Below are 25,096 nucleotides of genomic sequence, written 5' to 3' on the forward strand. Positions count from 1 at the left end.
CGTCCATGATGACGGACTCACAAGCCATAAAGGCCCGTGGCAGCACGGATGCAGTCAGCACTCACAACAAACATGACAGCCTCATGCACCCCATTTCCCAGTCGCACGCCGACCTTGACCAGGAGCATAAACACGAACAACCGCAAGGCATTTCAACGTCGTCCGATGCACCAAGAACAAACGACTCGACGCAACAGCGCCTGCCCTTGCAGCCGCTGCAGCTTGGTCATGACCCTGGCCAAATAAAAGCTCATGCAGAGGCAAATGGCTCTAACGACACCGAACAGGTCAAAGTGAAGGAAATCGATGTGGTTGATGGTCCTACGCTACGTCGGCTGTCCTGGAGGGAAAAGCTCGGGCTCTTTGCCCTTCTTCTCTTTCCCATCGGCACCGTCATCCTCCTGGTCTGTCTCGGCATCCTTTGGTTCCTGTGGCTGGGCGGCAGTGCCGGGAGTGGACTATGGCATGAGATCACGGCGCGGGACCGGCTGAGCGAGATAGTCAATATCATTGCCGAGGTCATCAAGGTCACCGTCAACTTCCAGGTCGGAACTGAGGTCGCCATGATCGCAAGTCTCGCCATGGAGCGCTTTGACGTGCTGCTCCCACACGCCGCTTCGCTCTCTATGATGAAGGCGTGCGCCAGCAGCGGCACCGTCTTGGTGCTGCTCAAGTACCAGTTCAGAGCAATGACCAAGAGCACTGGCGGAGCCGGGACGACAGTCTCCGTCTTCGTAATGACCGCCACCCTATCGGTGGTGTTCGGTGTCACCCAGGTGTTCTCCATTCTACTCATCAGCGACACCGCCGTCCTGGCTATCCCTGGCATTCCCGCGACGGCCAGTCTAACCGTCGGAAGCAGCGACGCCCGCGCCGTTGCGATAAGAATTCTCCAGAATATGGACAACACGTGGCTGCGCTCCCCCGCTCGATATCCCACCTTTGCCGAATACTCGGAGCCGCCGTACGCGGCTGACGGCGTCCTAGACACGGGCGTCACGCTCCGGGCATTTCTGCCCTTTTCGGGCGCCGGAAATCGGCAGCTCCTCCAGTCCTACACCGGCACGGCTACTGTGCTGGACGCGCGCGTCACTTGCCAGCGGCCGAGGTTTTCAAATCTAACGGTAGACGCCTCGAAGCAGCCCGGCTACCTTCGGCTGAGCGGCTGGGTCTCGCCCACGGTGATTACGCCGCGGATGGTGCCCCTCGATATATTCACAGACGGCCGAGGTGGCAACCAGACCTTCAACGGCACGATTTACTTCCCGGGGGCGGTGGTGCCGCTGCAAAACAATGACGACGACTTCGCGGCTCTATCCATCTCCAGTCTCGACGTCGATCTGTTGATCAGCGAGTTCAGCGAGCTCACAGGAGTGAACACGAACCCCTACTACGCGGGAGTTGGTTATCTCGTGCTCAACGTCTCGCAGGGAACCATGCACGACTGGTCGTTTGATTTCCCCTACAACGACACGGCCGCTAGGCTACACCCGACCCTGACGAACCGGTCCGAGTGGCTCGACATCGGCTTCGCAGACGACTCGCTGGTCGTCAGCGCCTCGCTCTGCTACAGCCCCTGGGACCAAGCCAACGTGCCCGTGCAAATCTCCAGCAAGCACAACAACAGGTCCGAGTCGGCGCCGAGCTACGACTGGGCCACCGGCGCCTACACATTTGACTTCCTGCGCAAGCTCTACGGGCAGAACGGCATGCTGAAGCCCTACCAGCGCGGGATCCTGGAGATGCAGAACCAGTCCTGGACGCAGAACCAGGACACAGCCACGGTTCAAAGTGATAATACATCGGCCCCTACCACCGCCTCCACATCGGCGTCGCTGCGGGCACTCTCGAAACTGCTCGGCTCCGCCATGCTGGGCGGCATCTACAACTTCGTAGACCTTACCCAATCGCACCAATTCCTCGCGCCCTTTGACAGCATGGTCTTCCCGCTCGACACCTACGTGTCACTTGCGCACGAGATTATCAAGACCACCCAAGGAGGAGGCGGCGGCAGTGGCATCGCGTTCATGCTGCAGAGCTTGATCACGCTCATGAGCAGCATGACGTACTACGACATCCTCAACGCTTACGACCTACAGGAACCGGTCCAGGTCACCTACTTCGTGCCGGCGACGATGCCGGACGTGGGCGCGGGCCTATGGACCGTGACAGCGGTGCTGGGCGTGCACCTGGCACTCATGGCCGTCGTGCTGTGGCTGTTCCTGCGCCGGACCACGCACTCGCGGCTGGGCGCCACGTGGGCGGCCGTGGCCGCGCACATGCAGGGACTGGGATCCGCGTCGGAAGGAGAGGGAGAATTAGGAGGAGGAGTTGGAGCTGTGGTGGGCAGGTGTTTGGAGGATGCGGCTCGCGGCGAGGACGATGACTGTGTCGAGCGGCGGATGCGGAGCGAGGGGGTGGCGAATAGGAGAGTCGGGACGAGAGTGGTGGGCTGCAAGATCGAGGTCGCCCTAAAGGAGGACTGATGATTCGGTCCCATGATAGTGATGGCACGTGGTGAGTTATACGGGTATAGAGGGAACGAAACTACGTACCTAGGTAAGTGACGGCGCCCTTCACTATATAGGTAGTCTATTTTTCTTTGGCTCGACGACAGGAGATAGGAAATCACCAAGGGAGGAAGACCAACTCATCCCCCTTTCCAATCCAAGATAGACGAGACATATAACCTCAGGGCAACACCGACTAACCGGTAATTAGATGAGACAGGTGCTTGAATCAGGCCAACAAGGCTGGAGGATGAAATCTCAACGAGTGCTGCGGCCTTGGCGCGGCGTGGCGTGGCGTGGCGAACCAACTCGCCTTCCTTTCCAGACCAACACAGGCGAGAGGCGTGGCGGCCCCCGGCAGTACTGACCGAACTTGAGGATGAGAGAGATGTTTCGAACTGAACCAGCGACCGAGAGGCACGGCGCTGCGGTCCTGTGGGGGTGGAAGTTTTGGTTGGGCTTCAGACGCCGACACGGCGCCGCTGTTGGGATGGTCACGAGGCCCAGTCTCAGGTGGGACGAGCGATGCTCCAGGCGGAAAAAAGATGGCTGACGACGCGTACGGAGAGGCGAGGTCGACTAGCCGGGAAGGGGCATGTGATGTAAGACGAGACGAGAAGAGACAAGACGAGAAGAGACAAGACGGGAAGGGGAAGGGGCTGCTACGACAGATCGACGGGAGTGTCCATGGAAGATCGGCACTAGTGTGTGTGTGTGTGTATGTGCCGCTGTAAATAGTGGGTATGTAGTTAAGGAAATAACGGTGTCATGTTAATGGAGTGTTGGTCAGGAGAGGACAGGTGAGGCTTAGAGGCGTAATATTAGGTAGTGGGCCGCCTCTACATTAAACTTGAAGGTGCCCTGTAGGCGCCTATGCTGTGCCGCTGCTAAGATGGGAGGTCCCGAAGATCATGATTTGCATCAGATATGACCCGCGGTGAGGAAGGACATGGGCCAATTGTGCTATGCAGTGCACGGAGCGGGCCGGCACGGTTTTGCCAACAAGCACATACGTCATGGCTCGCTTTTCCAGTCTGTTGGGCGGCTGGTGGTCACACAGACATGGCACCACAAGACGAATACCGCGTCTACTCAGCGAGTTTGGCTTTGAACTAGCCGGGGACTCGGCCCACTTTTGATCAATCCGCCCTGCCTTATCGGTGTTGTTGATCTCTTGCTCGTTCTCGCATAGATAAGGTCTCGTGGCCATTTGATCGCGATTACCGATAGTGGCTAGGCCAATAAAGGTGGCAACCAGAAAAGAAAAGGTGGGACGTGGACCAGGGACCCCGGCTAGTTCAAATCCTACTTCGCTGAGTAGAAGCGGTAATATCAACAGTATTGCCACAAGGCTCGCCGCGAGGGCGAGGTGGCCGCAGACGTCGCAAATTGCATCCATCTCGCTTAGACAGGGTTCAGACATGTCGTGAAAAATAATAGATAGCGATAATTAGCAGGTGAACGATTCTATATAGAGACGGCAACCCCGGGAGAAACGGGAATTTTACCAAACTGGACTGTCAGACCTACATTGACAGCCCTGGCCAGCTGACAACTTCGACCTGCTGGACAGTTGAACCCGAAACGCCCGGATTTCGGAATGGGGTAGCGTCACGGCATGGCCTGGACAGGTGCCTGACGGCTGGACTGGATTGATGCGCCCTGATTGGTTGCATTCTATTTAGACTACTGGCCCGTGCGTAGACCTGACACGTGGCCCGCCGCACCATCACCTATTTCACCGCGCCCTGCGCGGAGCCTGCGATAGCTTCCTCTTCTTTCTTTATCTCTAGACTCTACGAATTAAGCGATGATTACTGCAACCCTGTTTCCTCAGGTTGACTGGGCCGTGATATGGCGCAAGACATTTTGCTCCCATTGTACGCCGACTTTTGGTTGGGGTACCCAGATCAAAGCTCTTAAACAATGCCTCTTTACTAGCCTTCTCGCGCGCTGTAAGTAGAGCCTGGCCTAGAGATTTTACCCCATTCCCCATGTCTAGAACCTTCTGTAATGGAAAGTGAAACTGTAGGTTGGACATTAGCGCATTAAGATTTGAAATAAGGTTGCTGAGCGAAAAACGCCTTGCGCAGCTGCCTGGACTAACAGGGCAGGGTCAATAATAGGTGGCTCAAAGAGGGGCAACTGACAGAACACGCCGTTGATATTTCGGGAGTGGCGGATCTTGAATAAGAGGTCGTCAATCTTCTTCACCGTGGGTCGCACGGGATAATAGCAAACATGAGACTGCCCAGTGCCCACGGAACCGAAAAAAATGGTTTGGGGAATCATGGCTTCTGCCTCGCCGGCTCGCGATGGCGGTGTGTGCATACTGGACGGGATCGTTTCCTCGAACCGCACGATGACCATGATGGAAAAGGCATCAATCTCAGCTGCGAGCATGTTGTACGTCCATTGCTTTGTTGATCTCCGCTGAATCTTTTCCTTTTTTCCTGCTTTTATCGTCTGAATTTCATGCCAAAACCACAATACCGGTCGGGCCGGGTCCTCGCTCCATATTTGCTGAACTTGAAAACGTTCCACTACAACCTTATTCGTCGCCGCTCGCGAGCTGATTTTCCATCGTATTTTACTTTGTGGACCAGAAAATCCTAACCGCCACCAGAAACTGGCGACCGCCTGACCGTGCACAAGCCATCTCTCTTGGAGTTAAATAAGGTGGCCTTTTCCAGCTTCCCCTCCCCTCTTCCCCTCTTTCTCTTCTTCTCCTTCTTGCTTTCTCCACAGGCTTTTACCACAACGCTTCTGTCTCGCATCCCCATTGAGTTAACCCCCCCTGAAGATGGTGGCGGTAGCCCAAGCAAACGCCGCTACCAGCAACGGAGCTCGGGGGAGGATTCGGTTCGCTCGACCGATTCGGGTGATGTCGATTACGGTCACGGATTTATCTTTGCCCAATTGGGACCTCTCTACGCCTTCACTGGGCCCCGTGACTGGGAAGAAGCGCGAAAAGCCATGACCTATGACGATATCATCGAGATGGGACACTGGACTGCCACTGGGTTTGGCTTGTGACAGAAATCGACAAGAACAGCCGTTCGGGCGCCATCTGGCTGATCTACAACTTCTACCAAGATAACTATACAGATGTTGGCCCAATAACGTGCACTCACAAACCCGTCTTCGACCAGGAGACAATGCAACAGCTCCCGGAGATAGGTCGCCTAGTTAAAGGGTGCACGACGACCTTCACAGTAGCAAAGATTGCCGAGAACCTAGGGCAGTTGGGAGCAAAGAAGAGCTTCAAAATCGACCTCAGGGAGTTCGATGAGCGACAGCTAGTATGGGTGAAGATATTGGCGGCCGGGCAGGGTTCACATCTTGTACGACAGTTCATTAAGCAATAGGTTGCTGTCTTGTCCGAGGGCCCCAATTGGCCATCGAAGCGAAATTACCAGGTTTGAAATTAGGTTCTGTGGGAAGAAGTTTGATCGCCGTTTACCAGAGGCGGGAACTAACTCCTTCCTGGCAAGCATAATAAAGCTGTCCTCATCATTAATGTACTTGGGAAAAGCATCCACCGTCTTGCGTTCAATCGAGGGCAGTCCGACTAAATCCTAACCCAGGCTAAAGGCGCCATTTCCGTCGCCAGAATCATACTCTAAGGTTAGGCCAGGTGTGCCTCAGTGAGAGCATCGAGAAGAAGAAACCAGTATCTTCGAGGCCAAAGTGCCAGATACAATATCGACGTCCAAGTCTTCATTCATTCCCTTGATAGCTCCCCCACCGCTTGGCGGTGACGTATGGACCCGGGCTGCTTTCGGTGGTGTCTAAATTGCCCCTTTCATACGCCACGACGACCCCGGCGTAGTCATTGTGTTAGCTCTGATTCGAACCATCAGCGGATATTGGCCCGTCTGGAACACACAGAGCCAAACTTGACGATCAATGCGTTAGATTTGCGAATCAGAGATACGTATTGTTGTATCTTTGTGCCGCATTAATCGCCCAATGACGTTGAGAGACATACTAACGCTGTTTCAGTTAGCCCGAACCCAAAATGCGACTTGGTGCCGAACAATCGAGGGCGAGCACCCATCCAGTGTGTTGAACCGCTGGCGACACAGGTTTTGTGGCGGGAGCTAGGACGCATCACGACCAACTTCGGTACTCCTTGTTCAGCGTCTTGTTCGTTGTGGGGGCAATCGTTATTGACACGCTCTCAGTATCCACGCCCGCCGCGGCAGCTGTTGCTCTGGGGCGACCCCCTCCATAGCAAGCTGTGGTGGTTGGCCACAAGTTGAAGGTGCTACAGCGCATCGATGTTCTTGCCCCCGTGCGCAGAGCTGTGACCTACCTAGCCGACCCACGAATGATCAGTCAATCTGTCACCAATGTGCCGCAGTCTTCGTTTGTGGCCAGCTTCGATGGTCACCTTAACCCCCCCGTGGCTGCGCAGGTTCACAGCACTGCCGCAAGCACGGTTGTCCGCAACAATCTGCCGCGATGCATGTCTTTGAACAACTCAGAGACAGCGGCCTAGCAGTAATTGACGGAGCTACAGATCGAAATGCGCGCATTGTACAGGTGCGGTGATGGCTCGTAGGCCGCGGCGTTAGCCTGAACTTCGAGTCCCTCTTCGGAAGCATGGATTAGGCAGTCATAGTTGAGTTAGCGTCCGTCTAGACCGCCTATTTAGTTGATATTTTGGAGTACCTCCGCTGTAAGAACCTCGATCCTCAGGCGGCCACACCTGGCATGCCGGTGGCCGACGAAGCACCCAGCCTGGAAGGAACTGTACTTGGATACCTCTTCCATCACCGACCTAACCCTGGCAACCTCAGGCTGTCCCCGGAGAATACTAATACCACGCTTCTATACGTGGATATCGTTAATGAAGTGATGGAGTCCTTCATTGACCACCTCGAGACCTATAACGACGATAGCAACCAGCCTAAGCAGACCGTAACTGATGCGTACAATATGCCGTTCGAGACTTCCGACGAATTGCTCTCCCAACCCCGACACCACAAGAGTGGGGCGCATTTCAAGCTCGAAGCGGTCACCACCTTATCTCTCTACCCTCCCACCGGCCCCTGGATGACTAGAGGGCCTTCCTCCGCCTTTTGAAGATTGAGCATGTGGAGCTCATTGATATGTTCCGCTCAGAGCATCCACTCCAGATTCGAACAGCGGCTGGGGGGGTTCGGGCTACCGAGTACATCAAACCTCTGAAGCGAAAGGAGCTCCAGGATATCTCCAGGACACTGCCGAAACCGGTGCAGTGAACTGCGAAGGACTAGATCTGTTTCAGGAGGAATACCGTATCTTGATCAAATGTGCCTTCTGGCCTAGGGGCTCCTTTGAGATTCTGAAAGCTAGACCGCTCACCGATACTGGAGGCTAGTAAGTTTTTGAGGGCGATTAGATGTAATTTTTTTTAGAAAAGGCTGCGACTCCAACCCCTCGAATTATTGCGCCTGGTTTATTGAGTACCGATTGTGAGGGCCTGGTCCTCCAGGCCTCCCAGACGCTCTGACTAATCAGACGCCAGTTGGGTGGATCCACCCGACCAGCCAGAGCCCCACCTTGAGACGCCCTGGAAGAATCTCGCGAGGGGAGGCTTTTGAGCTTCTTTTCCCTTTTCCCTTTAGTTTGGAATCTTCGTCTATAGCTGTGAGGACCCGTCCACCAAACTGGCCCTCAAGCAGCCAGAGCCGCCCAGAACCCCGGGTCTATCAGAAGCCGCCTCGAGGCCCCACCTACCCCACTGATAGATGAAAACTTATTCGCGAGCACGCGACGCGTTGTTGGACTTTTCCTTCTTTCCTTCCTCAGTTTAGAATCTTCGTCGATAGCACCCAATGGACTGAGTTCACCTCAATGCCTTGCCCTGGTCGTGACAATAGCGCCCAATAGAGGAGTTCCGCCCTCATTCCAAGCCGGCCGTGACACCGATGGCCGTATTGCGGGGCCTAACGGGACCGAGTACGGAGAAGGTATTGTGGGGTGAATTGTACTAAATGACATAATCTGGGACTAATGTTCTTTATCCCTTGTCTCTGTATCTGATTTCTTCATAATAGCGGTGGAGATCAGGACGAAATGATCTATTGTATTCCCCACCTTCCCCTTAGTGGATCCTGTGAGGGTTTGGCCTTCCGGACCCTCCCAAACGCACTGACCAATCAGATGCCAGCTAGAGGGATCCACCTGACTGACCAATGAGCTCGACCAGAGCCCCACCTCGAGACACCCTGGAAGAGTCTTGTCAGAAGCACTGCACATTGCACTGCACACTGGATTCAGTGGAAAAGATGGAGTTCAAAGTGATTTTCATCGAGATCTCTACTCGTCCCGTGCTCTTTGGCTCAGTCAGAGAACCTCTATTATAGTTATGAACGGTGGCAAACAGTAGTCGTTGCTAGCTGAACTGACTACGTAAAGTTCAGCTCGCATAAGCACTTTTTCAGCTTGGTTGACCACACCACTTGGTGTTCTGGCACGCAGTGCCAGAACCCCCTTCTTTCTGACAAGTCTCGCGAGGGGAGGAGGCTTTTGAGTTTCTTTTCCCTTTTCCCTTTAGTTTAGAATCTTCGTCTATAGCGCCCAATAGAGGAGTTCCGCCCTCATTCCAAGCCGGCCGTGACAGATCCCTCAATTAAATACCCCTCGTCACCCTGTCGTTCTCCTCTCCGCCACTCCTTTTTCTACCTCTGCCTCCCTCTTCGACCTTCCTCTCTCTCTCTCTATCCCTCTCTTTCCATCTCTACCCCCCTCTCTCCCCCTCTCTCTCCTCTCCCCCTCTCTCTCCCTCTCTCCCCCTCTCTCTCCCTCTCTCCCCCTCTCTCCCTCTCCCTTTCCGAGGAGCTGGCCCCTTCTTTGCCTTTTCTTACTCGACATCCCTCTCAGAAAAGGCACCATCGGAACTATGGCTACTACCGCGTTGTGCGAGCCCGTTACGCCCCGATGGCCAAAGGTCAACCTTACTACCGACCAAGGCCGGAGAATTGCAGTAAGCTAGATAACCAGCGTCCTTACCACTATCCACGTTTGCGTCCTGTTCCTCCGTACCGATCTACGCATATTCGAGAATTCTCAATATTAGTGTGACGGCGGTCAACAGCAGCTAGGAAGAAGGTCGCTAGTATTGCTATACCATTGTCTAAGGATTCTAAGATAAGGAAAAGAAAGGAAGAAATTCTACGACGGTGTGATCCCGGGCGCGGGGAAGTGGTGGTTGTGCCAATCGCGCACGGACCAAGAGTTCGCGCCCCACCAGGGCCCTAGTCCAGATTGGAGATAGTGCCGGGTAGCGTCATGGCGGGGTTCGGTTGTCACCGCACTGTGAGGACCCGTCCACCAAACTGGCCCTCAAGCAGCCAGAGCCGCCCAGAACCCCGGGCCTATCAGAAGCCGCCTCGAGGCCCCACCTACCCCACTGATAGATGAAAACTTATTCGCGAGCACGCGACGCGCTGTTGGACTTTTCCTTCTTTCCTTCCTCAGTTTAGAATCTTCGTCGATAGCACCCAATGGACTGAGTTCACCTCAATGCCTTGCCCTGGTCGTGACACGCACAGTCAACTAATTCGAGACAGGACTGCAATATGGTCGCTGTATTCGTAGAATCTAAAGCTAAGGAAAGAAAAAGGAAAGAAAGTTCCAAAGGCTGCGCGGGGCGCAGAGAAATAGGTTGAGTTGGTGAGGTTATGCACTGACCACATCCTAAACCAGGATGTCTGGTCGGGGTGTGCCAGCTCTTACCACCTGTCTGGCACCTGCCGTGACATCCGTGCAGCTGGGCGCCGACCGTGACAATTAGGAAGAATATAAAAAGGGTGCTAGCTATTACCTAAAGTATTATATTACGATCCTTCGCTATTATATTAATAGCGTGTTCTTGCCTACTATAACTTGGATTGGCGAGAAGAATGCGGCCCATCCTGTGGGTTTATGATTGAGATTTGCTCCGTCAGGTCTCGGATCCTGTAAGGAAAGAACCCCAACCCACGTCTACACGCACACGACTAACTCACACGCGTACCGAGCGGGCCAATATGTATATATACTACAAACCACTCAACTGTTAGGGCCGTCTGTCTGTAAGGGAGCACGGGCTCCACAGGATGCTAGGGTTAGTAATTATGAAGATAGAACAAAGGGCAAGCTCCTATCGCACGGGTAATACAGTCAAATTGGAATGCCACTCAAAGTGTATGAGTTGTAAGGAAACCACCCTCGTAACCACCATGGCCACCGCCACCAGGGCCACCCTCGCCACCGTCGCCACTATCGCCACCGCTAACAGGGCCACGCACTATCGCCACTACCACCCTGGCTACGCAAGGATGACTCGTAACCCCTTTCACGTGTATATAGACCATGGCCTTCGCACACCTCTTTAGCTCAGGCCAGGTTGAAGTCTTACGCCAATACCAGTCATTGCTCGCCCTGCTTGTTGCTCCTATTGTGACCACCTTGATCAGGCGTACCTGCCTTCTCTTACAGAGTGCAGTGAATGTGTATTGCTTGCTTGAGAGATCAAGCAAGAGCTATCTAAAACCGTGGGTACGGTTGTTGTATATATCTATCTACTGGACCAATAACAATGGTCCCACTGTCCCGTGGTCCCGCGTCCGGGACGCCCGTCCTCCGGGGCTGTCCCGTGTCCCCGGGCCCAAGTGCTCGGGACCCTGGGACACCTCTGATTGGTCCACACCAACCAGGGAGTGCCCCACCTTCACGCATTTCCGTAGGGATTCGTAATAGTGGGTGTCGAAGGTAGATAGGTGGGTGTCGAGGGTAGATAGGTGGGTGTCGAGGGTAGATAGGTGGGTGTCGAGGGTAGATAGGTTGGTGTCGAGGGTAGATAGGTGGGTGTCGAGGGTAGATCTCTGGACGTCGAGGGTCCGGCACCAGGCAAAGCTGCAAGCGGATGAGGCACCCAGTCGATGGCGCGATTGTACACGAACTTTGCCTCGATCGGCAGAGGCGCGTAATCGGCAGCCTTCGGCGGCATGGTAACAACCTATAAAGAATTAGGCATCAATCTCTCGTGCGCACGCGTGGGGGTTATTACCGGATCGCTTGTGAGAATTGACGAGGTTTGGAGATTTTGGGAAGAGGCGTTGTGCTACGGGCAGGCAGTTAACTTGGTTAGTGATGTAGAAGAAGAGGAGGAAGTTTTCTATAAATTTCGGTGCTAATAAATAGAAGAAAGTCGGGGGCCCTGAGCTGTAGGTCTTTTGTCCCGTGCCTCGCCCTACTCTTTTTACGCCTGACCGTTTGAGGGGGATATCTTTACCGAGATCTCGAAGTGAAGCACGGCGCTGTCGGAGGCAAGGGATGCGATCAAGGCCAATTGCTTCCGAAGCCGTATCAGCGTTCGGCGATCTAAGATCTCCTAAGAGCTCCTCGCTCGTGACCGCCTCTGAACTCCTGAAGATGTGCAAGGCACATTTTCTGAAAGGGAAGTTTGAGGGGCGCATATGCAGAGAGTATCCGCCTCACCGCACGTGCATCCAACCTGTCCTAGGTTGCTAGAATGCCGGTGGTATTTCTAGTGGGCAAAATCGCCCTTGTTGTGGACTTGCTGTGCTGAGCGGCCTGGGCTGGCGGCAGGTGGTTCGACGGCTTCCTCCTCTGTCGACGTAGTATCCGAGATGCCCTCCGAGGCACCGCCCAAACCCGAATTTGGAAAGCCGAGCCCCGCCAAAGGTCTAGGCGGACACCAGACCATAAGCCCGAATTGGCCGAAAACGAAACCAGGAGGAAGATGTTCGCGAGTGAGGTCGACAAACTACAGCTGGACCTCGTCTGGATCGCCTTCTTTAACAAACAGTCCTTCGTCCCTCCACCTCGCTAAGTTTTGCAGGTCTAGACTACTGGCTCGATAGCGGCCGTTTGCGCTATTTCCTCCCTCTATACGTAAGACATTTGGCCAACATAACATGCTCGAAGGCAGCCAGCCGGAGAACCAGTCTGCCGCTTTCGTCGAGTAGCTAGCTCATCGCGTTTCTGCACGCACTTGTCGAATTTCCCGTATCAGTTTCGCCACTACGGATACCCTGGCGAAACTCGTCGACTAGCTTGGCTTCGTGAGCGGTCAAGAGAAGATCAACTTTGTATTCGACGGCAGAGGCATAGGCAAAGGCAGGTGCGGTTGAGCCTGTGGCCAGCGGTGATTGATAATAGGCTGCTTCCTCAAAGTAGCTTCTCGCATCCTGATCAGCTATGACTGATGTCGCGTATGCTGATTGCTCTAAGGGGGGGTAGTCCCTTGGCTCTCACGCTTGGCACACCATCACCACCACCACCACGACGGCTTCATAATAAATCATTCCATCTATTTATTCGGGGCGCGGGTTCAACCTAGCCCTCGAAAAGGAAGGGGCGATGGCCACTGCTTATATACATGACAGAGTGCAGGGCTAGCGGGCGAGAGGTCATGACAAAGGAGTGAGGTCTTGGCCCGCTCGGTACGCGTGAGTTGGTCATTTGTGTGGGCTGGGGCTCTTTCCTTATAGTCACGCCCATCACCACGTACACATTAATATAGTTCGGTAGTCGGCCGGCGTAACTCTAATTATCGGTAGTGGGGGTTATTATATAACTTTCTGCTTCACCGCGGTAAATACTTAATTATAAGTGTACCCCTCCACAAGGGCCGCAAAATCGCTCATGCCGGTCCACACAGAAGTAAAAGGTTATCCTATCCAACAGGAGCTCAGCTTTCCAAACTCTTCACCCTTTCTTTCCCTCTTCACCCCTTCTTTCCCTCTTCACCCTTTCTTTCCCTCTTCCCTAAACACAGTAATATTCCACTTCGACTTCAGCCTCTCCGCCCCGCACGATCTTCCTTACTCGCAACCGCCATCTGTGCACAATGGCGTGGCATAAACTGCCCGCAGAGATTCGGTTGATGATTTGGAAACTTGTCGCGAAGTCACACAAAGCAGAGTTTTGCCAGAAAGAGAGGTATGCCCTCGTTGTCTATGCGAGCGTTTGCCAAGAGTGGCAATGGTTTTTCGAACCCATCATCTTCAGAAGCGTTGTCGTCGACCAGGATCGCATCTCAGAGTTTGACAAATCTATAAAGTGAGTCCCGCGCAGACGGCAATGTGTCAAACAGATCCACCTCCGTATCAGGCTCGCAGACTATGACTGCAGCGTCTGCCAGACGGAGGAGGACTTGGAGTCGCGAAAGCAAAACAATCTCACTTTCACCAGGACTGTCAAGGACCTGCTTTCTGTCCTCTCTGAGTGGCCTTGGAGGAGAACCAAACCAGATACGACAATGGTGATGATGGGAGGGCTTTCCCTGGAAATTAGCACCTTCTCCCCAAGCGATTACCAGCACGGCTTCAGGGACTTTAGGCTCCAGGACGACTATCCGATCTCCTTTAATTTCGATGCGTGGTCAGACAGATACATGGACTGGCCTGCAGAGAGGGAGCGAGCCGAACAGATGAAGCTGGAGCAACACCACGACCCAGTTCATGGAGGGAGAAAGGTCGACAAGGCCCAGTCAGCTTGGGGGCGCGGAAGCGGATTACCGAAGAGCTAACGCTGCAGGGTGAGAATGATGCGAGTGGCAAAGACTCTCAGCTCCCCAAGGTAGTCGCCATCACAGCCTTTACTGCTAGAAGGCAGTCGTACCGGGGCATCAACACCCCGTCGCTCGAGAAGATTCTCAGGGCATTTCCCTACCTCAACTACTTTATACACGAGCCGTGGCATAATGTCACCCCCGAGCGGCAGCAGCTTTTCGAGTCGGAGCATCTCAAACTGATAAAGGCCCTCCCCAAGACCAACCGCAAGCTCCGAAACCTCAACCTATTCCAAAACTCTTCCAAGACGTTGAACCCTGAGATGCCCACAGACGGACGCGGGTGGCACCGGGGAGCAAAAACGAGACGCCCCCTTGGCCGGGCCCTGGCTAAAACCACGCGGCTGTTGGAAACGGAATTCGTGTCTGCCGCGTTCCTGATTAATGCCTTTAACTTCTTCCACGAGTTCAGAGCCGCCCTCCCGCCGCAGCCCGGCGGCCACGATCCCCGAGTCTGGGGCAACCTCAAAGAGCTGCATCTGATATCGGCCCGTCTCAACCCCCATGTCGCATCGTGGAAGCGGCAGGACGTCCTCTGTAGGGCAGGCCGCGCGGCCGCGCTGATGCCGAGTCTCGACAACATGATCCTCTGGAACGGCGGTGAGGGATTCTCTTACGTCATGTGCTACATCCGCTGTTCCATCAATAAAGAGCCGGGACTAGCATTGGGGTCTACTATGGATGACGCAGTACAATCGGATTTCCCGCCCCAGGTGCTGGCGACCTGGCGGTTGGTCCCGCTGAGCGCGCGGGATCCGCCTCACGGCAATCTGGCTATCAAAATTGATAAGACCGGTATGCCGACGGCGTCCATTAGATCTTTTGCTAGGACTTTGTCGTTTCTTGTCCATTTAGACATTGCGCATGGGGTTTCGGCCCACCAATGATCGCGGAAGAGAAGTTCTTCCTTCCATTGACGGATGGGAGCTTGGAGTGAGCAGTGTCAGCAGAAGGAGGTTCATGAGTTGCATAACGACTAAATCGAGAAACTGTAAGCGACAGAGGGAGGACCATGACACCTAGACACATTTGCATCCATTGCCTACCTACCTGCATTACTTACTTTCGTCTCGAATCCTACGCACCTCTCCCCCGTCTCACGCAATATTTCTGACCAAAGTCCCCTTTTCCTAGTCACTCTTGATCAATGGGTTTAGCTTGAGTGTCCAGTTGCTACGAGAATCCGTTATGCAACCAATGCAGCTGTACGTGCCTGATCTGGACTGTCAAGTTGATCTCGTTGCCGCCTTGTTAGCGCGTCCTGCTATCCTAATGATGGGCGTGGCTGCCGCATTTGCGCCAACCAACCACCAATTGAGGGAGAAAAGAACATGCACCTATCTTAATTTACATGTTCAGGTAGGCACGTACAAAAATGCTCGCGGTGAACACCACCATCCGTGCTCTCAAGCCTGCGCCATCCTAGTTCCTTTGTTTACGAGTTATCAAAGAAGACGAAGACACGCAACCACCACCGCAGTAGGTCCACAACCGCACCCACTGCAGCAACAACAAAAACAACAGCAACAGCACCAAAATCGCTGACGACAACGACACAGAGTGGACGTTTGGCCTTGGCAGCTGCGCGGCGGCGCGTGAGGCTCTCGCCTTGTTTCCGGAGCCTCCGCACATATCATACTCGCTGCCCCGGCGTCAACGACGGCCGCTGGCGCCATATACGCTAGCATAAGGGGGGACAAAAACGATAACGACGACGATAACGATAACGATAATGATAATGACGAAGAGGACGAGGATGAGGAAGAGGAAGAGTAGGTCGTAACTCGTAAGTACCCATCCGAGCTACTTTTACTTTGTCCTATCTCCTCCTTATTACCTTATAATACGGAGCTTTGATCTACGCACCCACCTACTTTTTCATCGCACCTACATCTGGGTCCTTGGCAACTGCTGGTAGTTGAGATACCCAAACGCTAATTACCATCCAGCTGCCCTAGCCCGGCCGCCCAGGTCAACAAGGTTGAAGCTGTCAAAACAACCAAGCCTTTGGGCACTTGCAAAGGGCAGCTCTGGGGCCTAGATTTGTACGTAAAATTGCCAAAGGTCATGGTGACCGCCAGCGGGCTATGTGGTCTATTGAATAAGGGTTTGTTGGCATGGTGATGTATTTCCGTGATATTGAGTCTAGTCTAGGCAAGGAGATCGAAGTCGACCTGGCCGCTGCAGACCTCAAATCACCAACTGCGCGTAGAAAGCCCGGCATATGAAAGTCTAAATAGTTTCATTTTGGATTTAACGAGCTTCCTTGGTGCCCGGTAGACCTTGGGTGGCTGCCATGGAATACAGCATTTTACAATAATTACAAAAGAGCTTCGATCAGGGCTTATACAAAAAGCGACCCCTACGTTGGCAGTTGCCAAGGACCCACGTGTAGGTGCAATGAAAAAGTAGGTGGGTGCGTGGATCAAAGCTCATAATAAGACTCTCCGGTTCAAAGAGCGATAATTTGCCAATAATCCTATTATTATATAATAGGCCGTCGAAGATGATTACGACCCCGATTATGATTATGATGAGCACGACTATAACTACGAAAGGGAGGTGGACACTACCACCTCCATTGCTCTTTGTATCCTAATCAATAACTCTGCACTCCAATCTCTGTATGTTTGTTGGCCTGGTGCATGGGAATGGGGAGAAGATTATCGTAAATAAACCGGCAGGAAGCTCCTTAAATATGTATTTTGAGAGACGAGATATACCTCTAGGTCTAGGATTCTAAAATAGGGGTTCTAATAGTTATTGTTTCTCGTGGCAAAAACCTTTAGGGCTCGCCATAAGAAATTGAGGCTTTCGTTTCTTGGAAAGTCCCCCGCTAACAAACATTTAAGGATTGGATTGTACACTTGTCCCCAGACTGATATAGAAATTACCTAGTTACGAGCCGACCAACGCCTACCTATCGCCAGGGTAAACTTATCTTATCTCACTATACCAACTTCCCGTGACGGATGGGGTCAACCCTCTGGGTAACCAGAGGGGCGAACGGGTATCGCCATCGAGATTGACTACTGATGTCCATCAGCCACAAACCCCGACTGAAGCACAATAAGGCTTTCAAATAATCAGTCCATCAGCATCATCATCATCATCATCATCATCATCATCATCATCATCATCATCATCATCATCATCATCATCACCACCTTAATCCCAAAATCTCCCCCTCACGTCCACAGGAATAGCCGCCACGCCCTGCGCGAGCGGATGGACCGCAACGACACGAGTCCCGGCATCCTTGTCATAAATCGCCGCGCAGCCACGGCCACCGTGTCTCTCTACCGCGTCGCGCAACTCGGCCAGCAGCGCCGCCAGCCGGCGGAGCTCGCCCTGGTGGTCTGCCTCCCAGCGTGCAAAGCTGTCCTCGACATTGGTGATCCTAATTTGGGTGACGGTGCCCTCGTTGTGCGACCCCACAATCAGCCACGGCGTGCGCCCGAACCAGAGCTGTGGCAGGTACGCGCTGATGCCGGTCCTGGATTTCCCACCGGATGACTTGATCTCGGCGGCCGTCGACTGCGGCATCGTGCGTTCCTTGGCGGTAATACCGGAAGGGGAAGCCGCTTGTGGAGCTAAGTGGTTGCCCAAGGCCAGAGCGTACATACCGGCGCGCATCGTCTTGAGCGCATCATCAACCGTCGCGCCGTCCCCTGACCCATTCCCATTTCTCTCTCTGTAGCATGCGTCAACCTCGAAGCCTACGATACAATTTAGCCCTCCGATTGCATAGCGCAGGAAGCGGTCGTGCGAGGTGCTGGCCTCGAGCCCGGGAGGGAACGCAGTGAAGGCGCGCTCGAAGCTGTGGCCCCAGCCGGCGGACTGGAACGCCATGAAGGCGCTGTCGTACTGCTCGACGAACAGCGTGCCGTGCACGACCGACACGGTCACGCGGAAGCTCTGCTGGCTGCGGCGCGCGCACAGGTCGAGCAGTTTGCGCAGGCTGTTGCGCGTGACGACGACGTCGACGTCGCTGAACCGGAACCCAGGGCTCATGAACTCGGCGGCCTGGAAGACCTGCTGGAACGGGTACTGTGAGATCTGCCATGCCGGAACGCGTGCCGACGTGCTTCGGTTATCTTTGGGGAGGGTTACAGGGAGGGCGAGGTCTTGCCATACCGGCGCGTGGCCTGCGATGGTTGTATCGTTAGAGGGATGGGTCCCTTGGCACGCACTCTTGTAAGGCAGAGTACGTCGGGCGCTTACCAGGAACGTGGAACCCTGCAGAGCCCTGCCAGTTGTAGCTGCACACTAGCTCAGGGGGTGTCGTGCTGGAGACGGGAATGGCTGAGGGCTCTAGGACTGCGGGATCGATGATCTGGGCCGGCACTGGGCTCCGTAGTCCTCTCCACATCCGAGCCTCGCGAGGAGAACGGCGGCCGCGAACATTTGCCCTGGGATTCGGTGGTGTTGGCTGAAGGTTTGCATTGTTGAGTGGGGTGGTGGAGCCGTGTTTGTCTGTTTGATGCTGCATCAACCCCGCTTGAGAGCCAAAACTGCGCTGGCAGTGACAAACATGCATTGCCGAGTGAGTGGTTGTGCCTGGTGAAACTCAACGAAGGAAAGGGCGATCCGAAGAAAGTTAAAAAAAACTGGACTGGGCATGTGATTTGGACAAGCGTCGACGGGCAGCGGGTTGTTAAGTGGGGGAGTGTTGGTGCCCAACATCTTTAAGCCTAGGTAGGACAAACAGTCGACTGCTCCTTCCTTGTTATGCCATGTCCCGATTTTGAGTGGGCACGTGATGATCCATTAAGCTCTCCACGGCCGTTTCCGAGGTTTCCAGGAGCTTTGACACCGATTTAACGCCCTTTTGGGGCGAATAATGTGCTAGCAATCGTCCTTTTGTATTACGTGACCCACGCTCAGTTACACCACTTGAGACGCGAGTTTGCACGGAACGCCAAACCTGGATCCATTCAAATGTTGCGAAGCCGGCCAACCTGGCTTCCGGATGCTACTGTGAACTCCCCGACGTCGCGCTCGCTGACCTGAGAGACGGGTTCAAAGTAGACCCATATTTCCACCCACTCATTCGGCGACAAGTCTACGTGTAAGTAAAAAATACGCCTCTGTCAAAGACATCAATACTCACCCGCGCTGTGGCGGGGTCACCCTTGTAATCCACGACACGCAGCTCGACAACCAACTTCCTCGACTCAACACGTTGCGGGGGGATGGGGATTTTGTACTCGAGCACGTCGCCGCGGCCGACCTCGGCGCCGGCGACCTCCCAGACCATTCTGGCCGGATCAACGGGGCGCTGGCGATCGTCGTAGGCCTCGCCGTGCAGCGCAATCGTCTCGCCGTCCTGGTAGCGCCGGCCGGCCTCGGGGCTGCGCATGAACACGGATGGCGCCACGCCCTTGTGCCCAAAGACGTCGCCCAGCGCCACCGACTCGCTGAAGCCGTCGGACACGCGCAGCCGCAGCTGGCCCTCGGGGTTGTACGGGAAGAAGGACTCGGGAATCTCGGTCGTGATGTCGCTGCTGTCGTCTGATGGCTCCGCCGCGCCGAGGTACACGAGCTTCCACTGCTGTTTTCCAGCGCCTGCGGCGTCACCGTCTCCCTCTTGCCCTTCCTCTTCATGGTCGCTCGGCGGCAACAGGTAATCGATCTTGACTTCGAGGGGCAGCCCCAGTTCGTGCCGGGCCGAGTAGATGACTTGGATGACGCGCAGACCGCCACGGCGGTACCAGGAGAGCTTGGGCGACGAGACGATGGGCCCTTTGGCCGGGCGGTCCTTTTTGAGAATCGGCTGGCGCGTCTCAGTGTCGAACAGCTCGACGCGATGGACGGATGTGAAGTCGGTGCCCTCGGCCATCATAGGGATGCGGGCCATCAGAAGCACGTCTTGGTCAGGGGAGGTGTCTCTCAGTGATGTCGTGCCGTCACCGCCACTTGCTGGCCCATCCCCAGCCTCCTCAATGACGCTGACTGCCAGGCCGCGACCGAGCTCGACACCCCGAGCGTCGGTGAGCAGGAACTCGTATTTGCTTTCTCCGCTCACTCCTCCTAGCTCTGTGGCATTCTCAAGGGGCCCAATCTTGGTGAACTCGGCGTGACCCGAGGCATCAATGATGGCATGCACGACCGTGACAGGGCGACGGCGGATGGCGCGGGCAACAGTAGTTGCAGTTGCTGCTGGACCGTCGCTGCTGCTGCTGCCGCTGCTGCTGCTGCTGCCGCTGCTGCCGCTGCTGCCACCAGCGGCCAATGCGTGACCGCCCGTGCCAAACCACTTGATGGTGGCGTCCCAGCCGCGCGTCGAGATCCAGTGCTCTGGGTCGGTCCCGCCGACGTTGCCGCTGTAGCTCATAAAGTCGTAGTACCTCGGGTGCGTCGTGTCGGCAGTAGAGCGAGCGCAGAAGCGGACAGTGGCACCGCCAGTTCGGCGATCGACCCCGACGCCCTGGATCAAACCGATGTTGTCGGGTGGCCAGTCCTCAACCGCGCCGCCGTCACGGGCGTTGTTGGCCGGGCTCGCGTGCTTGCGCCCGCACAGGTGGCCGACCTCGTGCGCGGCGCTCGTCAGCCCGCGCTTGGGCGCCTCAACCATGGCCACCTTGGGCACACCCAGCGCGTCGCTCTTGCGCCCGCCGATGCGGTACTCGACATCGTTGGCTTCGCTCGAGTAGACGCCAACGAGAAAATAGTAATCGTTGCTGTCAAAGTTCCAGTCGTCGACGGCGTTGCGCAGCCGCGACGAGATCTTGCCCGTGCGCTTCTTGTAGTCCCAGTCGTCGCGCCGGAAGATGTCGGTGATGTCGATGACGTTGCCGTACGGCGGCGTCGAGAGCTGGTTCGCGCCCAGCGGCAGCAGGTTCCGCGCCTCGGCGAACACGGTGGGCGGCGGCGGCAAGATGTAGCGCTGGTAGTTGGGCGGGTCTTGGATCCGCAGCTGGAAGGACTGGATCGTGAGAGGCAGCGTCTTGGTGAAGTAGATGTTCTGCACCTCGAACACGTTGTTGCCGGCGTTGACGTCGAACGTCTTCTGCGGGCCGAGTGCGAGAGACGGCCGCAGCTCGGCCCTGAGGGATACCAGCCCCGCCGCCCACGAGTTCGGGACTTCGATGTCGGTCGCCATCGACTCGCGCATCATGTCCGTCACCACGTCGCTCGTCATCGTGGTGCTGAAGCGGACGGAGCCGTAGTTGCGCACGGGACTGCCGGGCAGCGTGATGTTGTTTAGCGTCTTGCCGTGCAGCAGCACCTCGAACCCGTGGCTCTGGGTCGGCGGGATCCGCGGGAGCGACTTGTACGCGACGAAGACGCGCGCGAGCGTGCGGCCCTTCTCGACGAGCCGCACGCCGCGGTACTGCACCGGCTCGGTGACGTCGAGGTCGCGCAGCGTCGGCAGCTCATACGTCTGGATCCCCTGCGTGACCTCCATGCCCACGATGCGGAGGTCGTACGGCTCGCGCACTGTCGTGTACACGGTGACGGACTGACTGCTCGTGCCGGTGGCTCCCGAGCCCGGTCGCCCCGTCACTACCAACGCCCACCGGTCGATGAGCCACATGCTCGGCCGCCTCTCGAGGGCGCGAAGCGAGATGCGCACGACCTCGTCCGGGCGCGCATTCGATGGCTGCGGGTCGATGCGTACGACCTCCAGCCCGTACGGCACATTGGTCACGTCAAGATTGATGGGGCCCGTGGACCCAAAGAGCCGAGTCACGCGCACGGGAACCGACAGCACCTCGAGAGGGTTCATGTAGACATCGTTAACAGGCTCAAGCCGGAAGGTGGGGATCTGCGGCGCGCCGAGGTCGTCAAAGGTCAGATTGTCAAGGTAAAAGTACTCGCCGCGGCCCTCGACGGTGCGGCGGACGTCGAGGCGAGCAATGTTTCCAGCCGCATACACGGTGCCCGTCGTCCACTGCCGGCCGGCCGGCAGCACGACGTAGTTGGTGAAGCCGATCTGCGTGCCCGCGGCGTCCCAGATGCGCGCCCGGAAGCCGATGTTGTGCGTGGCCGTGTACGGCAGCCCGACGCTGAAGCTGACGGTCGAGTGACGCGGATCCGTGAAGCGCAGCGACAGGTACGCGTCGGGAAACTCGACGCTGCCCTGGAAGGAGCATGTGAGCACGTTGGCGGGCGACGGCGCCGAGGCCTCGTAGCGGATCGTCGGCTGCCACGGCCGCTCGTCTGTGAAGACGACGCCGCGCGAGGCGAACTGGTTGGTGACTTCTGTCCCTGCGGGGAGGGTGTCGAAGTTGATGACGGTTGTCATTTTTGTTGTTTCGCTGCCCTACCCCAAGTAATTAGGTGAGACGGAATAGTATCCTAGCACGGTCGGCCGCTTATGAGTCGCTTTTCTGACGGAATAAAGGCTTCCTTACAACATCTTCAAGGAGGTGGCTTCTCTCAGGCGCTTTATAGTCAATTGCCCGCCATGGAGCTTATCGCTTTCTCCGCATCGAAGAGAGCACCCATGGCGAGCTCGATACCCCTTTGGTGAGGAAAACTCCACCGCAGCACATCGTCGCATCGTCACTGGACAGCAGCACCGAGGTCAAGACTTGTGCCGAGTTCCTAGCTTAGTTCCAAGGTCGCCTCTCGTCCATACAAGCGCGACAGCTGCAGCGGATCCTGGTAGCAGGATGGTCTTGGCTCTTGGCCACGTTCAGCTCCGATTCAGCCGCAAATACAATCCGATCTCTGTACGTTTGTTGGCGTGGCACTCCATATTTGGCAGAATAATTATTGTATCCCAGTAAATAAACCAGCTAGGGAAACTCTTTAATAGATCTTTTTGGCGAAGAGATACGCCTCGAGGATTCTAAAATAGGGAGTCTAATAGATTTTACCTCCCTGGGCGAAAAACCTTTACGGCTCGCCGTAAGGAATCGAGGCCTTATAAACCTTGGAAAGTCCCCCACTAACAAACATTCAGGGATTGGATTGTATAGAATAAGTATTCAACACTGAACCATTAGTCTAAGTTCTAATAATTAAACGACATCTTTCCTACTTATAGATCTATTGAGAAAAAGAAACTTGAATCTTGAGACCGAAAGACGTCGCCTCAAGGCATATGAACGATATCCTGAAGGCTATAGATGCTTTCTTAGGACCCCCGGATAATTAGGCGTCCGGATACATTGCCGTGTGTATTCTAATTAGCAAGCTGTTTCCCTCGGTGAGGGTCGAATTTGGGGATCCTGACGGTAAATCCGTCATAGCCATACCTCCGGCAACGACCCGCAGGAAAATACCCTCCAATAGTTGTCTGTTGTCGGAAATCAGTATCACCGAGCTTACCTTATGGTATCTTTTGCATGCCTTCTAGAAACTGTACCTTAGCACGACCCCGACGTCCGAAGCAATAAACTATATGCCGCCCCGTCGCGTGCTCCCACAAGTTACAACAGTACAACTCGATTAGTGAGCAGTCAGGGACTAGTCACAGTACCTGAGAAATACCACACAGACCATTACATGATACGCAACCATGGATATGCCTTCTATCTGCATGCGGCGTAACATCACTGAATGCGATCGCGGCCACCCACTCGCCTCCTCAATTGTCGGCAGCAAGACATCATGTCCGGTCCTGCGAACGCGACAGCGACGGGGCTGGTTCCGCTCCTGCCCCCGACCGAGATAAATGATACGCACAAAGTCTACAGCATGGCCCAGTCGTTTCTGGTCATGATGTTTCTTGCCACGGGCGTCTGTGTGTGGCGGCTGGTCGCGAGGTTCCGGGCGGGCAACTTTGGTCTCGACGATTACACGGCCGTCGTGGCGCTGGTATGTCCTCATACGGCATTGTCTCAGAAATCCCCCCTTTTGGTGGTCTGTGTTTGTTGACATTCGGGAAAACCCCTGAGCTCAGCTCGCATATATCGCCTGGTCGACACTAGCCGTGTACGCCAACTTGAACGCGGGCGTGGGCAAGCCGCTCTGGGAAATCACACTCGGCGAGTACACCATCTGGTTCAAGATCCTGATGGCGACCGCCTTTCTGTATCCCATCATGTCGACGCTGGTCCGGACATCCATCATCTTGTTCTACCAGCGCATCTTCGGCGTGCCGGGCTCGCGCTTCCGTGTGCTGTGCTGGGTCTTCATCGGTGTCAACGTCGCCTACATGGCCACGTTTGCCGTGCTGTCGGCGCTGATGTGCCGTGCTGCCGGTGGTGACGTGCCGTGCTGCCGGCGCTGACGTGCCGTGCTGCCGGCGCTGACGTGCCGTGCTGCCGGCGCTGACGTGCCGCCCGCTGTACGCCGCCTGGCAGCTCGACCTGTTCCCGCTCAAGTGCAACATCGAATACTCGCTCGACACCAACACGGCCATGCACGGCGTCGGGTTCGGTCTCGACGTCGTACTAACCGCGCTGCCCATCTATCCTGTCTTGCGCCTGCACATGCCACGCCGCCAGAAGGCGGGCATTGCGCTGCTGTTTCTGCTCGGCGCCAGCGCGACGGCTGCTGCGGGTGTCAAGTTTGTCCTCTAGCCTATGACTACGCATAAGTAGTGGGCTGGCGATCCGGAGTGTACGTACATTACATTTTGCCCCCTCCCCACTCGCCTGGCTCGTGTGTCCTGATTAAAAGCGCAACAGGGCGTGAATACCTCCTCGTCCCCGCCATCCCGGCAGCCTTCAATAACTACGCCCTCACGTTCTGGGTTCTATCTGTGGCGTTTTCGTTTATGAAGAGGGTGGCGAAGGGCTTGCGGGTGAAATGTGACGCGTTTGAGCTAACAAAGCCGACAAGAGCCCGATGTTGGTCGTTGCGTATTTCTCCCTTGAGATCCTTGACATGGTGTTTGAGAAGTTTCCCTTGTAAGAGGCAGTGATACCCGTTCGCCCCTCTAGTTATCCAGGGGTTGACCCTATCCGCCACGGGGAGGCCGGTATCTGGGGATAGGATAAGAATACACTGGAAATAGGTGTCACATACAACACTGCGTTGATTGAAGGCAAAAGAGTGCTTGCATTCGGAAGAAGTGAAAGAAGGAAGACAGGGCAGGTGCCCTTCTATATCCAGT

General features: G+C 55.4%; 6 protein-coding genes across 6 annotated transcripts; 3 read left to right on the plus strand and 3 right to left on the minus strand.

The window, feature by feature from the left end:
• Positions 1 to 8: 8 nt before the first annotated feature.
• On the plus strand, positions 9 to 2,486 carry B0T26DRAFT_679836 (uncharacterized protein; the record flags this gene model as incomplete). Its single annotated transcript, XM_060440400.1, has 1 exon — positions 9 to 2,486. One exon carries the CDS (start codon positions 9 to 11, stop codon positions 2,484 to 2,486), a length of 2,478 nt encoding a protein of 825 aa, XP_060291205.1.
• A 1,821-nt stretch (positions 2,487 to 4,307) lies between these two features.
• Positions 4,308 to 5,227, minus strand: B0T26DRAFT_725467 (uncharacterized protein). Its single transcript, XM_060442768.1, has 2 exons — positions 5,137 to 5,227; positions 4,308 to 4,916 (listed from the first exon to the last, which is right to left on the minus strand). The coding sequence occupies exons 1-2, from the start codon at positions 5,167 to 5,169 to the stop codon at positions 4,551 to 4,553; spliced, it is 399 nt and encodes a 132-aa protein (XP_060291206.1). The 5' UTR covers positions 5,170 to 5,227; the 3' UTR covers positions 4,308 to 4,550.
• Positions 5,228 to 10,982: 5,755 nt separating this feature from the next.
• B0T26DRAFT_725477 (uncharacterized protein) lies at positions 10,983 to 11,227 on the minus strand. Its single transcript, XM_060442769.1, has one exon. The coding sequence runs from the start codon at positions 11,220 to 11,222 to the stop codon at positions 11,031 to 11,033; it is 192 nt and encodes a 63-aa protein (XP_060291207.1). The 5' UTR covers positions 11,223 to 11,227; the 3' UTR covers positions 10,983 to 11,030.
• A 2,132-nt stretch (positions 11,228 to 13,359) lies between these two features.
• B0T26DRAFT_755643 (uncharacterized protein) lies at positions 13,360 to 15,772 on the plus strand (the record flags this gene model as incomplete). Its single annotated transcript, XM_060445988.1, has 4 exons — positions 13,360 to 13,571; positions 13,644 to 13,986; positions 14,049 to 14,877; positions 15,642 to 15,772. 4 exons carry the CDS (start codon positions 13,360 to 13,362, stop codon positions 15,770 to 15,772), a joined length of 1,515 nt encoding a protein of 504 aa, XP_060291208.1.
• A 1,454-nt stretch (positions 15,773 to 17,226) lies between these two features.
• Positions 17,227 to 18,766, minus strand: B0T26DRAFT_837000 (uncharacterized protein). Its single transcript, XM_060447522.1, has 2 exons — positions 18,307 to 18,766; positions 17,227 to 18,230 (listed from the first exon to the last, which is right to left on the minus strand). Exons 1-2 carry the CDS (start codon positions 18,620 to 18,622, stop codon positions 17,251 to 17,253), a joined length of 1,296 nt encoding a protein of 431 aa, XP_060291209.1. The 5' UTR covers positions 18,623 to 18,766; the 3' UTR covers positions 17,227 to 17,250.
• A 4,880-nt stretch (positions 18,767 to 23,646) lies between these two features.
• B0T26DRAFT_755646 (uncharacterized protein) lies at positions 23,647 to 24,560 on the plus strand (the record flags this gene model as incomplete). Its single annotated transcript, XM_060445989.1, has 3 exons — positions 23,647 to 23,853; positions 23,939 to 24,247; positions 24,342 to 24,560. 3 exons carry the CDS (start codon positions 23,647 to 23,649, stop codon positions 24,558 to 24,560), a joined length of 735 nt encoding a protein of 244 aa, XP_060291210.1.
• Between the last annotated feature and the right edge of the window lie 536 nt (positions 24,561 to 25,096).

Source organism: Lasiosphaeria miniovina (genome assembly GCF_030549165.1).
Source record: "Lasiosphaeria miniovina strain SMH2392-1A chromosome Unknown B0T26scaffold_7, whole genome shotgun sequence".
Taxonomy (NCBI): Eukaryota; Fungi; Ascomycota; class Sordariomycetes; order Sordariales; family Lasiosphaeriaceae; genus Lasiosphaeria; species Lasiosphaeria miniovina.